Source organism: Anastrepha ludens, chromosome 3 (genome assembly GCF_028408465.1).
Source record: "Anastrepha ludens isolate Willacy chromosome 3, idAnaLude1.1, whole genome shotgun sequence".
NCBI lineage: Eukaryota > Metazoa > Arthropoda > Insecta > Diptera > Tephritidae > Anastrepha > Anastrepha ludens.
Window position 1 is genome coordinate 94,153,178 of NC_071499.1, and position 16,145 is coordinate 94,169,322.

The window sequence follows — 16,145 nt, forward strand, 5'->3', positions numbered from 1 at the left end:
CTGCTACTGAATTACCCCATATTGTGATCGGAAAACGCACGATTGGTTGTCGGTTTTTGTTTAAAAAGTGTGGGGTATCCTAGAATATCAAAATTATTATGTGTCAAATTTAACAAAGATTCAGTGCGAGGCAGTTAAATGAATGAAATCGTAGCACAGAAGTAAAAAATTATTGAAAAACAAAATTGGATGTTTAATTTTGCGCCACCTCGTATTTGGACCACCCTTAACATATATTAATAACTGGTATTAATAAAAAAATGTCTTATCAGACTTCTCACAAAACGGTTTCCAGCTATGAAAGCCCTTGCTCCTCAACGCTATTAAAGACAGAATGTTCTAAGTCTAACAATTCAAAGGGCATAATAATTTTTTTTTAAAGACAATATTATTAAACACTAAAAATTAATATAACAAAAATATATTTTCATTCTACATTCAACATGCTGAGAAAAATATTAAAACAAAATATAAAGCTAATCAGAATTGGCATAGCATCACACAAACATTCACTATGTACACTTTGATGGCTAAGTCAATTAATTTAAGTTCAATTACTAAAAGTCTTAACTTCTCTACCAAAAATAATTTAACAAACTCGCAAGATGGCATGCCTTAAAAAACAAAGATAATCTTGGCTTATATTTAATTGCTGCTACTCAATCTCATAATTAGGGTCCCTAACTGATATGAAATATAGGATTTACGTTCGAATTTTGAAATTAGTTAGGTATTGTTAAACGGTATCGACCGATTTTCTAATAACAACAAAAACATCTACACCTACGTATAATGCTGCAAAAGTTCGAATTTGGTTCTAAGAGCCGTGGTTTCTAAAGGTCTCGTCTTCAATAATAAACAATGGCATATTTCTTACGACGGCCGCCGTAGTCGAATGGGTTGCTGCGTGTCTACCATTCAGAGAAATCGTAGGTTCGAATCTCGGTGAAACACCAAAATGACGAAACAGTGTTTTCCAACAGCGTAATATATATGTAATGGTGGTTACACACTTTATTGGAAGTTTGGCCAAGCTTCTTCTCCCATTTGTGGTTTGCGTCTTGATTTTTTCCACAAATGCAGGGCCCACAGCAGATTTTCCCTGTTAGGCTGAGTCCTCACTAAGGAAAATAAACAAGGGCAACTCAAAGCTATTCTATAACACTACTTTTCTACAACTGTATGAGCCATCTATTATGCGAAATTATAGTTGATTTTTTGTATTAATTTAAAAATTGAAGACGTGGCACTATGAACTATAACTTATGAGTAAACTGGAAAATTAACTGGAACCTGAATGGAACTTCTACCATAAAATCATCTCTGGCAATGAGGTTCATTGCTTGTTTATAAGGTATGTGAATATGTAAAATAAACACTTTGATGTAAGAACAGTCCTCATGAAACTTTCGAAAAAGTTTGATGATGTTTGATGGGGTTTTCGTGCTTGGTTTTCCATCTCACCCGTGTAACCGTGTTGCATGTCATAATCATAAAATCTCAAGAAATTGGCAGCATAGCTAATTTAATTTTACTCCTTTCGACTACGTTCTCATACGTTTTCGTACGGCAAGTCACTGATCTTGTTTTTAAGTCTGCTCCGATGCAATGATCACTTTTACCCAGAATGGCTTTTCAAACCAAATCGTAATGCAGTAATGACCTGATAAAAATTTCGGTGAAGCATCATTTGCTACTCTTAATCGTATTGACTTCACTGAAGACGAAATCCCCAGAACATCTTAAAAATCCTTCACAATTCATAAATGAAGATTATGTTTTGACACTGTTAACTCTATGCTGTCAACTATCAATGCTTTTCATTTCAATCTATATAAAAACAGGTATTTCTTAATCTGCTACTTAAATCATTTTCGAAATTCGAACTTTTATAGACTATTATGCATATTTATGGTAAACGTAAAAACTACAAAACAAATAATAATAATCGTCCTTTTACTGCTAGAACAAAGTGCAAAAATTTAGCCATCGCCTCGAAACAAGCTTGGTTTTAGGATGTCGCGCAAATGGGTCGTTTAATAGTTTAACTTAAATGCATGTCTTTCCTTGGTGTCTTGGAGTTTTAAATTTTCTGTAATCTATAAAACATAGAATACTTGTATGTTTTTAAAGGACTTTTACTTGCCGAAGAGGGGGAAAATCGGAGCGCTAATTATAAGATACTATTTGAAATATGGTAAATTATATTCTACATACACAAACAAATTCATTACATTACAACAACAATAAAACAATTCTTAACTTTATATGCAATTAGCACTTACAAACCAAACCGAAACCATAACAAAACCAAAAACGAACCAAAATAAAAGAAATCAAGTGTCAAATGTCGAAAATGCGACTATTTTCCGGTTTCGTTAGGTGGTTTGGTAGGTGGATGCGTTGAGAACCTAAAAGGGGCAAAAAGGTTTGCTAGAACTACAGTATACGAATTAACGAGCGAATGCGACGAAGGGTAGGAAGCACAAAAAAGGACAAGTCATAAGTATGTGATAAAAGCCTAGAAGGAGGCAAAAATCCATTGTTTTTTCGCTACAGATTGCTTTTTCATACAAAATTCAAAGTAAAAAATCAATCGAATTCCAACTACGTATTTAAACAGTGTGAGTGTATGTTTTTACGGGTAGGGTGTATACGAAACAGAATGTTCGATAATGGGTCGATAACTGTGATAGTGGTTGAGTGGGTGATGGTGATGGGCAGGTTGTGTGGAGACGAGCAAGGAACAAGAGAATATATGAGGATCATACAAACGAACTAACGTAAAAGCTAGTTGACAATAAAATGAGTAAAGTGAAACTCAAGAGCAAACCAAAAAATACAAATAAATATATGAAATAACAGCCACACCCAGAACAAAAGTCAAACTGAAGAACTCAAGTCAAATGCAAAGTCAACAGCCAAAGAAAAAACGGAAAATTAAAGATAGTTTTACCAAATCAATTTCTTTGTTGACATACTTAAAAATTCAGTGGTCTAAGTTCTATATGTCAGCCCAAAACGAGCAAAAAGGCACAAAAGGGGAGAAAACTAAAATAACTTAATTAACACAAAAATAATTGATACGTGAAGGTATGTTTGGAAAATTTTACTACAAATTAAAGTAGCTTTACAAATTATAATTATTAACAATCAAGGATATCAATCAAGCAACTGCAGCACACCGGGTTTCAAACGTAAAACAAGCCAACGTAACCGTAACGTAACATAACTTTTGTGTCAAAACGTAACGTAATTAGTATAAGATTCAGAATAACAATGTAAGAATGAAACAATTTGTGACTATTATTAAGACGTTGCGCTGAAACGAAACATGGACCAGCAAAACAATTGTGTAGTGAAGGAGTTAGAGAAAGAAAACGAAATATAAAAAATGCACAATCGAACGAACGCACGAACAAAATATACCAGAAAGAAGACGCTTTAAGAAAAATTAATATTGAAATTAAGAGAACATAATACTGTCATTTTAATACTTTCTTTCTTTAATGTATGCTTAACTTTGATACTACGATTTCATTTAAATTGCTTTGGCTTTTAATATTTTTGTTTCGCTCGTCAGAAACACTAACATAGAATACTTTTGTTTTTTTACTTGTAAACTTCTAAGCTTGTTTTTTGTTGGTTACTTAAACAAACTAACTTTTAACGGTAATTAATTCAAATATTTCACTTGTTACTTAAAACTTGCTTTAACATTAATATTTTTTTTTTTTTTTGTCATTTAAAACATTTTTAATGTTAACACTTTTTAATACTTTATTTTTTTCATTTCTGAATTTATTCATTTACGTATTACTTCAGCCGCTGAACTTACGATAGTCAGCATCACTATTCTCCAAATAGATTAGTGTTATCTGCTCCATATCTGGCAACTCCACACGGTAGATAATTTCGGCTTTTAGTGCAGAGGATGTGATGTTGATTCATTGGTTGTTTGAACAGTTGTTTGATTGGTAGTAGTTAAATAGTAGTAGTAGTTGTTGTTGTTGTTATGATGGCAGAATCGTATTTTTGATGGTTGGTAGTAGTGACACAAAATAGTAGTAGTAGTAGAAGTTATATTTGTTGGACGCAGATATATATGCATTCCATATCGGATGTTTTCAATGTGATTTCGATTTCAATTTCGCATTCGATTTGATTTATTGTACCAAATTGATTTGTGGTTTGGTTTGGCCATTTGTCAATAACGAGATTTTTTCGAATTAAAACATTACAATCAATCAATCAGTCAATTAATCGATATCGATTTAGAAGAGCAGTTGAAATAGTAGCAGAGTAGTAGTAGTAGGTAGTTGGTAGTGGAGTAGGTAGTAAAAGTAGAGGTGGTAGAGTAGTAGGAGCAGAAAATACGACAAAATTCAAAAGAAAAAGAAAATCTATTATTTTTGTACATTGACGGTGTATATTATTTCAATTCAATTTTCAGTGTGTCTATGAATCTTGAAACCAAATATAATTGATGTTGACGTAAATAAGTATACATGTTTGAAACTTTACGTTCGAATTTTAATACTACATAAATTGCAACCAATTGATGAATTTGCAACGAAATGGTACGAACTTATCTACGGGTTCTAACAAAGGCAGGAAGGAAACGAACAAAAGGTAGGATCGCAATGAGAGAAGACGCAAAACAAAAAACCTACGATGAGAACGCAAAAACCGAATCAAAGCAATTAAAGGCAATAAAAAAAAACACAAAAAAAATTAAGTGATTTATGCCGAGTATGCTTTGTTGCTAACCGAGTAATGGTGGTGATGAATAGTGTGTAAAGCCATATAGAGCTGAAGGTTCTATGCGGAGTCAATATGATATTTGCTAAATAAAAAACCTTTTTCAGAAATTCACTTCGTTAAAACAACTCAAAAATCGATAATGTAATGAATAGTAATTATTAGAATTACATAAAACCAGGGCGCGTTTATGTGTCAACCACGTGTAGCAATACATGCCGCAGGTGTTGCATATTCTCAGGCACACTAATTGCTTACGACAAATTTGTATTGCAAAATTCAACAAAGCAAATATTAGAATGCCATTGTTAGCCTAGTAATTTTCTTGTGTGGGTGATAAATCTTTTTAAGAGAATTTATTTCGGGTTCAAATGTGGTTTGTCTGAGGATATGTTGGGGGTACATATGTAAAGCCTTTACACTTTCTGGAATAATATACGTAGTAGCTTAAATACAGGTGGTTTAGCCTACAAACAGATAAAAAAATTAAGAAATAAAAAGAAAGTAACCGGTGTAATAAAATGAAAGCCCAATGGAGCAATGCCTTAGCAAATTCACAATATATTGCTCTATAAACTAACTGGATCACCAAAGAACACAAATCCAAAACACAAATAGCCGATGGTAAAGTTGCAGGAATTTTTCAGAAAAATATTTATTTATGGGCAAAGCTATATTTATCAGGCTGATAAGCAAAGAAAATAAAATCGCGAAGTATATATTGAGTTTTAGAAAGTAAGAAGAAAACTTTTCGATAGTTAGTTCACATATGCGTAGAAATATAAGTAACAGGTGGCGCAAAATTAATCAATTATGGAAAGATTTATAATATTTGCAAATATCGTCCTACGGCAATCATATTTGACACTTGTGAGCTAGACAGCTGCAGCATACAAACAGACAAGCAATGGAGCACGTAAGGGTCAAAATAAAGATTTCCGTCATTCAAAATAATTTTATTTTTTTTTTGAGTAAAAAGTTGAATGGTTAATTTTGCGCCACCCGATTAATTTTGTGCCACCCTTTATATCTATTAAAAGTCTGAGCATTTCTAAGAGTACGATGTATCGAGTTTCGGTATCAAGACGAACCTCTGAAACGCAATGGACTTAAACCTAGAAAATGTACTACTACATTTTCTTATGAGCTCGTGAAGATACGGCGGCATTTCTGAATCAGCAGCGGTTTTTTTAGGTTTTGATAGTCCGCTGGCTGACGCACATAATCAAGATCAGTAATGCACGTGCAGGAGCCTTCATTTGCAAAAATAAACAATAACATCAACTCAAAAGCCTCACAGCATCTCAAGCAAGTGGAATTTGGTTCTTGTTGTTGTTTTAACACCCTACACTGACGGGATGTATCACCGGTCGCCTTCGTCTGGCTCATCTAAAGGTAAGCCCAGGAAACTTGCTGTTTCGACAGGTTGGGTCCAGAGGATGAGGGGTGTTAGATGAGTCGGTTTTAAAGGGCATGTGAAAAGGTGGTTAGTGTCGTGCGGGGTGCCTTCACATGCCGGACATAAGTTAGGTATGTTGGGGTCAATTCCGGATAAGTATGAGTTTAACCTGATACAATATCCAGAACGTAATTGTGCCAGTTTTACACGTGTCTCACGGGGAAGCTGGAGCTCTTCATCTGCAATGGGTGGTGGTTGGACTCCGATTACGGCATTCAGTGGACGGGAGCTTAAGAAAGTGGTGACGGTCTCCCGGTGAATGCCGTTTAATGACTGTCTAAATACTGTCTGGTCCAGCAGATTTCTGTCAGTTTTGTCCTGCGTAGTTTAAAAGGTGTCTCCTGACGTGCCTAGGAGGCGGCTCTGGCTCAAGCAGGTGTCTGCAAGGGTTAAACCTGCAGTAGCATCCTAACAGGAACTGCTTGCTAAGCAGTTTGTTGTGCTCCATTACAGGGAGCATCTGTGCCTCATTTCATGAAGGTGTTGAAAGGAGGGGCATCAGGACGCAGGTTGGGGTGATACACTGCTCACTAGACAGTGGTAGTGGGGAAAACCCCGAGTCATTCCGGTAACGTAGAACCGGCTGCCATGGAAATGAGTGGAATTTGGTAATGGACTCGGCTTCAGAAGAAGTTCAGAGAGTATGATTGTGTATATAACACCTTTTACTAAGTTTAATTTAAGAGGAGCTCTTTTGTTAGATATTCTTTGAAAAAAGATCCATTGGTACGAACCTACGGAATGTAGTATAATGGCACCCCACCACATAAAACTATTAAGCAATCTCGCGATACAAATCCGTAAGAGGTGCACTGCAGTTGGATATGAAGGAAAGTGTGAGTTGTGAGATTTTTTATTTTTACTGCGATTTAGACGCAAAGTAGCGTTACTACTCATTAAAACCAAGTAAATTTAACTTTTTGCAGAAATCGTTAATTAAAACTCTTCTATGCAGATTTCTTTCTGCTTATGTTTATATTTTGACTTTTATCACCATTACTAAAACAAATAAGGTAATCATCTATTTCGTTTCATACCACAGGGAAATCGAACAGTTTTTGGATTTGAGCTGTTTACTTCGTATTCCTCGTGCATATGTTATTGGAATCGACTTTTCATCCCGCAAACAATTATGAAATTACTGAACTATTTTTTATGAAACAACTCTTTGAAAATATACAAAGAAACTTATTTTCTTTTGCACATAAGTATGTACAGTACGTGGTTGCATTTGTTTCATGTTATTATTTCTCATTTATTATCCGTTGTTCAAAATCACACAAAATTTTAGGTCGATCGGATAAAGGTACTTTATGGAGGTGAATGCAAGTGAAAATTTAACCGTTATCAACTGGCATATAATCCGAGGGAAACTGTGTGTGTGTGTGTGTTTAATTTACATTTTCGTTAAATTTACTGGTTAAGAAATATCACTGCTTGACGGGATACATGATTTTGGAGAGATAACAGTAAATTATTTTCTTCGTTTTTTTTTATAGAAGATGAAGTAAGGAAATCCAGCAATTGCCTTTACTTCGCCCACTTATTTCGAAGAAACTGGAATATTTAGCATTTTTTGTTGCCTTAAAGAAATAAGTGAGGAGATTTATTAGTTTCAAATAATAATTATAAACGTTAAAAATAAGGACAATCCTAATACATATGAACTTACTCTTATTTAAATTATTTCATGCATTTACGCCATACTGTCTCATATACGGCGTTCACGAATCAATACCATATGGGAATCCCCATTCGCACAACACAAAGGCAAATAGAAACATAAAATAAATGCACATTCTACAAAAAATATAAAATTTTGAAAAATTAAAAGAAAAGTAAACGATCATAACTAAGAAAAATAGACAACCAAACGTTTGGAATCTGAAATCTGCCAAGCCAAAGCAATAATGAATGTGGCTTCACACAAATGCAGCGGGACAAGAAGCTAAGCAGGATTTGGCGTATGCTGGATATGACACAATATCGCCAATTTTATAGCAAAAAGATGTACATACATAGAGGAATATAATATGTAGTGAATTTTGTCGTAAAAACTAACATGTGGATAGGTTTTTGAGTTTAGTGAAAAAGCCACAAACGATCGGGTTGTTTCTCAGAATCTGCATACAAATTTCTGAATGTGTTCATTTGTCCATCTGACATACTACTCGTATATTCATATCCATACTATATTGACATGTGGGGATAGACGAATTTCTCTGTTCAACCTTAAGGCTATGATAAGTAGCACAAACGGGAGTGTGGACGTGGGCATAGTACAATGTTCACTGCTTGTATGTATGTACATATATATGTGTGTACATGTGTATGTGTGTATTTCACTAGAAAACTATGAGACGCATACGAGTTTGCAATAAGGTATTTGTTATTTTTAATCAAATATGCATGAAATTAAAATATTATATAATGATTTTAAAATATTTTTTTTCTAGTTTAAAAATAAAGATTCTTAATAAAGGAAATAAGTATTTAAAATATATAAATATTTGAATTTTTTTTTTATGATTTAGTAAATTAAAAATAAAAACTACAAATTTTATAAAAAAATGTCGAGATGTATGCACGTAAAATAGTTTTGAAAAACCAATTTCTTATTTTCCAAGAAGTGACTTGTATTGAAATTTCTTCAAACTTCTTTTTGGGTTATTGCAGCCGCCGTGGGATCGGATCTTTTATTATTTCGCTTACCGCATGGGCAACCATAATTTCTTTCTAAAAAATAAACTGATCTTGATTGGAAATGGATTGTGATTACAATACACAGATCAGTTTGGGCGAACAATTCTTGGAGCACGGAGAATTTTGATTTGAATTTGTCTAAATTTTCATACACGTTCCAGGTGTTCAGAAGGGAAAGTAAATATTTCTGGCATCAAAACAAGTTGAAGACACGCTTTATAGCAAATGTCTGACCGCACCTTTAGAGGGCGGCAAAGCATATTTCAAAAAATACTATATTTAAACATTTTTATGGCAATGTAAATACACGTACGCTACAGATTAAAATTTTAATTTGGAATTCGATATCACTCCGAGTAGTTTTTAGCACATATTTGGCATGCAAGGAGTTTTCAAGGGAAACCAATTTGTAAAGATGCTATTAATATGTCATTTTATAATTCAAATTTATTATCCTGAGATACTTGTTACTAGGAAAACCAGCTAATGTAATCCTACCAGGTATATACCTATGAAGTGAGACTTTCAGCTATTAGCCCATAGATGTCGCTAGTAGTATTTTTAAACCTTCCCCAATGTCTTGTTTTTTTCGTCTGTCAACTGTCAACAATATTCAGTTCATTGCTTGTTACGTTTCATACAACAATGCATTTTTGTCGCTCTTAAAAATGTCTAATTTCGTGCCTTCAAACTACGATTTGCGGACATCGAAAAACCACTTGTGAAATGCTGCTCTCCCTGTTCAAAAGGAAGTCTTTTTTGCATCAAATCGTTACGGGTGATGAAAAATGGGTGTGTTTCTCCCATCCCAAGCTAAAACGATCGTATGGTCCGCCCGTCCACAAGCCAAAAACAACGGCCAAACCAAATAGCTTCGGGCGCAAGGCAATGTTGTGTGTTTTCTGGGATTAGCATGGTATGAATTGGTACGAGCTATTAAAACCAGGTGAAGCAGTTGACGGTGCACGTTACCAACGACAATTGATCGATTTGAACAGCGCTATACACCGAAAACGCCCAGAATATACCAATCGGCGTCACAAAGTAAATTTTCTTGATGACAATGCACCGCCACATCGAATAAGAGCGACTCGGGAATTGGTGGAGACATACGATTGGGAACCGATGGTGCATGCGGCTTACTCACCAGACTTGGCGTCTTCCGATTATCATTTGTTTGCATCGAGGGGCCACGCACTTTCCGAGCAGCGCTTCAATTCTCACGAAGAAGCCAAAAAATGGCTTAATTGGTTTGCGGCCAAAGACGGCCAATTTTTTTGGCGCGGCATCCACAAATTGCCTGAGAGATGGGGAAAATGTGTCGCTAGCGATGGCTATTTGAAGATTAAATTTGTAACCATTTTTGTAACCAAATGATAAAAAAAGTCTCACTTCATAAGGTAAAATTCGATTCTCGGTTAGCCAATTTTTAAACTTTGCCACTACAATGCACAAATGAGTATTTTTATTCGGCTGAGAGTAATCTTTATATCTATTGGATTAAATTTTTTTTAGATATTCTGGATTTAAGAAATGAATAAAAGATTTTTTTTCGAAAGCCGTTCTCGCATATATAAAATATAGATCGAAAATATCCATATTTTTTATATAACGCTTGTTTTGTTGTAAAAATAGACAATACTCTAGATATTAGAAGGTTTTCTGATCAACCTTTTTTCTTTAATCCAAAATCTTTGGCGATATCTCGAAAACTATATGAATTTCCAGACCTAGGGTCCGATTTTACTTAGGAATTGGACGGTCTGATTCTGAGGTAAAAAAGAATAATTAATTATTTGTAAACATCTATTGTGAACTAAAACTAATCTAATAACAAAACAAAATATTTAAATTTTTACTCTCCCTCAATAACATTTCCCTATTTGTGGGCATCAATGATTTTGCAAACCAATAAAAAAATTACAAAACAATAAACTTACTTGCACAAGAGATGTGCGTATAAATAATATGATTTTTATGTAAACATTATTTGATTTAAATTGTATTAATAATGCACCTACATAGATTAAGAAACTTGTAAAAAATATATGGAAAATAATGAATTACGTACAAGTGCACGTGTATGTATAGGTATTTTCAACTACTTATGTATAAGACCCTTGGTCGTTGGGCGATTTTTGGTTGGTTAGTTTCATTTGTACTGTACATTGTAAGTATTTATAAGTATGTATGGGTATTAAAAGCGCTACTGCATAGGTGAATGAAGGCCTACGTGAGTTTCAAATAGTCAAAAGAGAAATACAAATGGTTATGTATTTTTAAGTATTTATACATATTTATGTAAGTGATCAAGTAAGAAAATCAAAAATTACTGAATCGCAATAATCAAGAATAATCGAAAGAAATTAGCAAATATGTGAACTACAGTTAAAAGTACGTTAATAAGTAGTATGTTGTAGAGATAAGAGTTGTACAGAGTATATCATAGATATATATATATATACATATATATACGTATGTACATATATATGCATGTAGTATGTGGTAAACGGTTAAACAACAGTAAAGTAACTGGTACATACCTCCTTCAGCATTGGCATCGTCTTGTGTGTAGCAAAGCATAAAAGCTAGAAAATTAAAGAATTAAGAAGAGATTTCTTTCAGTTAAAACAGAACAGCAGCAGTAGTAGAAAAACACAAAAGAGTAAATGGACGGGGTGTGGGGGAAAATAGGCGGATGGGAAAAAGGTGTACCTATGTATGTAATAATGTATAGAGTTTATTGTTTCGCCAGCACATAAAAAAAGCTGCTGGAAATGTATGTTTGGCTGAAGAGAAATTCAGTACTAAACTTAATTTCTCATGGCTTGGAGTTTTTGTAATTGATGAAAGGCAAAGAGACAAACTGGTATACTTTTTGAGCAGCAAATGTTAAATGTTAAATGTTTGAAGATTGCATATTTCTCATTATACATATGTACTTGCTGTGAATTTTTCATTGGCATAAGCAATAGCGATTTTACATATAGAAGTTAGAGTAAAAGCAATTTCAAATGCATCACATTTTTACTTTGTGTTTTTTTCGAGGTGTTGGAGTAGAACAATGAGTTTTTGGAATAAAAAAAAAAAAACTACGTGGGAAGGTGATTTTTTTAATAAAGTCAAGTGAAAAAGAATTGCACATGATGTATGTTTGTAATTAAAAGTTTTCAATTCGAAAATTAAATGGTAAAAAAGTAAATAATATTAATTGAAGAGCAATTAAGTCAATTGAAAAATTATTGCTTTTGGTCCAAAGATGTTCTTGTATATACTCGTACGTAGCACAGATGTAGGCTAAGTCATTTGCTTGCGTTTTAGATGTACATAGAGTTACTGTGTGCGCACTCTTAGACGATACCAAAAACTAAATACAAAGTAATCAGTAGTGATTTAGTTTTAAATTTGATTGTATCCATCGTATGCTCTTCTGCTGCATTTTTGTGTACCAGTAAAAATTACCATATTAATAGATCCCTAAACCGAGAAGAAACCACTCTAAATTATGACTATATGAGTATTGTTAAATACCGGGTAAACCAAAAATGTAAAACGAGGAAAAGATTGTGCGTAGAAAGACGCACTGAAGGTATCAGCGATTGAAAAATATTGTTAGATAATATTGCAGAAGATATGTTATGTTAAAAGCCTGCCGCTGTGCTTAAAAGGACCAATTCTATTTCCAGTATTAATTTGTTAATATTTACAAAGTCACCAAGCTATCAATGACAAAACTTTTGTATATCCATATAAATTTATTGAACTTAAAGTAACTTTTAAAACGTAAGTATAAGGTGTTATTTTTTGTTTGTTTTTAATTGTCATTTACTATCACAAGCAAAATTTAGCGGGAACTTCATACGCGAATGCCTCAACCAATAATCTGGACAAGTTCAAGTGCGTATTAAACAAAAACGGCGTCTGCCAGAACACTAAAGGCAGTTGTCGCAGACAATGATGGCATGCCAATGTTGGACCTAACAACTAGTCAAAGTAAGCATGCAATGTGTTTGATAAAGTGTTCAAAATTACTAATTACTGCCTCTAATCAACTTTCCATGTAGAAAACGGAATTGACTCCTCTGTCATGCGGCATACGGAAGACTTCGTGGTCCTTTGTGCCATCTTCCCTTATTAAACTTAAGATACAGCTGGATGGGGCTGAGCGTATATAGGAACTTTTCTTCTGAATGCAATTGACCGAGATGTCGCGCTATAGCGCCACTCTAATAAGCATAACGAAATAAAAATGTTGAGAGTATCGAAAGCCAATTCCACAACTTCCGTTTTTAGATTTTTCAATATTTGTAATAATAATAATATAATACTCGTATTAATCGTGCGACATTTATGTATGTACATACATATCTACACCCTTTGGTAGGTGCCTAGACTTTATTAATTTCTATAATTTGTTGTTTCGTTTGATACTTGGTGACTTTAGAGTAAATATATTATAAAAAATTAGAACTTCTACAGATCGCTTCAACCAAATTAGTAAAAAGTGGTAAGTATGTTGTATAGTAAGTGAATATTTTTTACAATTAACATTACCCAACACACTTTTAATTTTTATGCTAATTTCTTAAAATTGATATTATTCTAAGTAATTAATATGTAGTACAAATTGTGTAGAAAATATAGTAAACGACTAGAAAAAATTGGGTTCAACACTTACGTTGCGGTTCATTTGAATCATTGTTGTTAACACTGTTAACATCAAGTTCGCTATTGCTGTTTACAACTCCGTTTGCTGTACACAGGCACGCATACACACGCATATGTGTATGACGTGTTGATGACGATAGGGCAAATAGCCACGCGTAGAGATGGAGATGATGATGACGAAAACGGAGACAACAGATAGGGCCGTAATAGTTAAGGGCAAGTGTGTTATGAGTATAACAAGCGAGCGTTTAATTTTTTTTTTTTTCATTTGTAATTATTAATAAATTCAAATTGTACACAATTACATTCCGTATGTATATGTATTTACGAGTTCATGTATGCAAATTAATGAACGGATAGATGAGCGATCAAACATAAGTGGCAGTTGGTTACGGAGTACGAGGTCGATGGATGTTGATGTTGGACGCCACAAAAGATATTTGTTTTAATATATAGTTTTTCAAATGTTTGGTTTGTTGTTTGTACGTGGTGGTAAGTAGTGTACGTGATTTTCATGTAAAAGCAAAAAATTTATTAATTAAAAATTATATTAAAATATGCAATAACATAACAAGAAAACACAAACATTATTACAAATTAAACGCACGAACTAATTATTGTAATCATATGACAAACTAACAAAAAGCATAAGCAAAACCGAACAAAAGAAAGTAATAATTTACATAAACAGACATTAAAAAATTGGTATAGGGACAGTCGAGAAAGATAATATATAACAGCAGTGCTCAGAATGGCCTTACACTGCCTAAAAAGGGGAGGAGATACTTTAAAGCCTGCATAGAAAAAAACTATCATAAGGCCATTGAGAATTGTTTGCGTTTCATAAAGCCTGTTACGCAGCTAACTTTACTACAAAAGCGCACACACACACACACAAACGGCCTTACATTCTCATTTACATACTTATATGCACACTTTCCACACACCCTTATTACTACTTACGCTCTTGATCACTGCCATCTTCTCCCAACTTCTCGTCCCGACTCTTCATAAACGGAAATTTTCGTGAAAATGTGAAATTCTTCTTCTTACGGTCGAGCGTTGATTGCTGCATGAAAGTACGCGCATAGTATTATAGTAAATGCAAGAGATTTGTATTAATTAAAATTCCATATTACATACTACAACTAGGGCTACTCCAACCGCTCAAGTTCTACTGTACCTCATTACTGACCTTGTCCAGGTTGTTGTTGGCAGCGGCATGACCTTGAAATTTGACGCTGCGATCACGTGCACGCATCTTTCGCTCCCATCGTCGTTTCGATGGCACAATACCGATTTGTTCGTCTTCGCTGTCGCCCAGCACGCGACGTGCCTGCCACCATTCGTCATCGGATGCGTTGGTCACATGCAATATATCGCCATGGCGGAATGGCAGACCACGCGATGGCAGACCATCATCACGGTTAGGGTCGTAATCGAAGAGCGCGCGCACGTACAATGAACGCTTTTGGGAGGTGCGCAACAGGGTGCCAGTACCGCCAGCCGACAGCGCAGCCTGCTGTTTTAGCTCCTGTATGCGCGCCTCAAAGCGATTGTACTCCTCGGGGCGATATTGTGCGACTAAGGTGACAACGCCACCGGAACTCTGTGAACGGGACGGAATGAGGAGAATGATTATTATGAACATTGAAAGAAAAATATATTTAGACAAGTTCGATAATTAAACATTAAAATGGCAGAAACGAATTGTTTTCAGTATTTATTTAAAAATTTTATATTTATAGATGACACGCACTGGCTAGAGCGCATTGGAAAGGTTTTTCGCATTTCTGCTCACGCACCTAATTTAAAAGTACTTAAAGAGCTGGCACTAGCACTCACGCGCCTTCTCTATAAACGACGTAACTAGTTTGCTGTTCAAAGGTGCAGTAATTTTTTTTTTTCATTCTCGATTTATTAATCTAATTTGTTTTTCAAATATTGGAAATTGAATAAAATTAAATAAAAAAAAAAAAAAAACAAAGAACAAAAAAACAGTGCGGTCACGTTAGAACAGTCGCTTGTGTAGTATTTTGTGTCAATCTGAAATAACATTCGATCAAGTGTAATTTTTACGTGCCAAGGGGCCACCAATTTTTAATTCAAACTCTATAACACCGGTTAAAAACTAATTTGCTTATTTGTGACAAACCACTATGGAAGAAGACCCCGAAAGGGGCAGAAGTAACTATTTCGCCATCTTAGGCGAAGAACCAAAAACTAAACGAAAAGCCTACAATGAATTGTTACTAAAATATTGCAAAATGTATTGCACAGCCTCCATACAAATTTGTTAACAAAAAACTCGTCGAAAATTTTAAATTAACGCAAACTCTTTAGTGACAATGTTCCACATCTTTCAATGTTGCTTAACTTTCAAAGCCGGCCAATGACATATAAAAAATTTGAAAATCAACTTTGGCTGGCCTACTTGGAAAAAACTTGACTCAATATAATACAAATAAGATATAGGCTTTACAGTGTCCTATTTCATAACACTTCCGAAACTTAATCTAATTAAAGAGATTTTATGAAGAAAAAATAGAATGGA

The 16,145-nt window shown here is 34.2% G+C and overlaps 1 protein-coding gene across 9 annotated transcripts in view; it reads right to left on the reverse strand.

Moving 5' to 3' along the window:
- The window catches only part of LOC128858483 (disks large 1 tumor suppressor protein), a 157,069-nt gene that overhangs the window by 7,617 nt on the left and 133,307 nt on the right, over nucleotides 1–16,145 (reverse strand). For 3 of the 9 annotated variants that reach the window (XM_054094802.1, XM_054094807.1, XM_054094806.1), the window contains 4 exons: nucleotides 14,787–15,200; nucleotides 14,555–14,660; nucleotides 13,602–13,676; nucleotides 11,467–11,511 (listed from right to left, as the gene is read on the reverse strand). In XM_054094802.1, the coding sequence (XP_053950777.1) occupies nucleotides 11,467–11,511; nucleotides 13,602–13,676; nucleotides 14,555–14,660; nucleotides 14,787–15,200 (640 nt within the window). Of the gene's footprint in view, nucleotides 1–3,838; nucleotides 3,920–11,466; nucleotides 11,512–13,601; nucleotides 13,677–14,554; nucleotides 14,661–14,774; nucleotides 15,201–16,145 lie in introns of all 9 variants that reach the window. The other 6 variants (XM_054094803.1, XM_054094805.1, XM_054094804.1 and 3 more) reach the window with 4 other exon arrangements.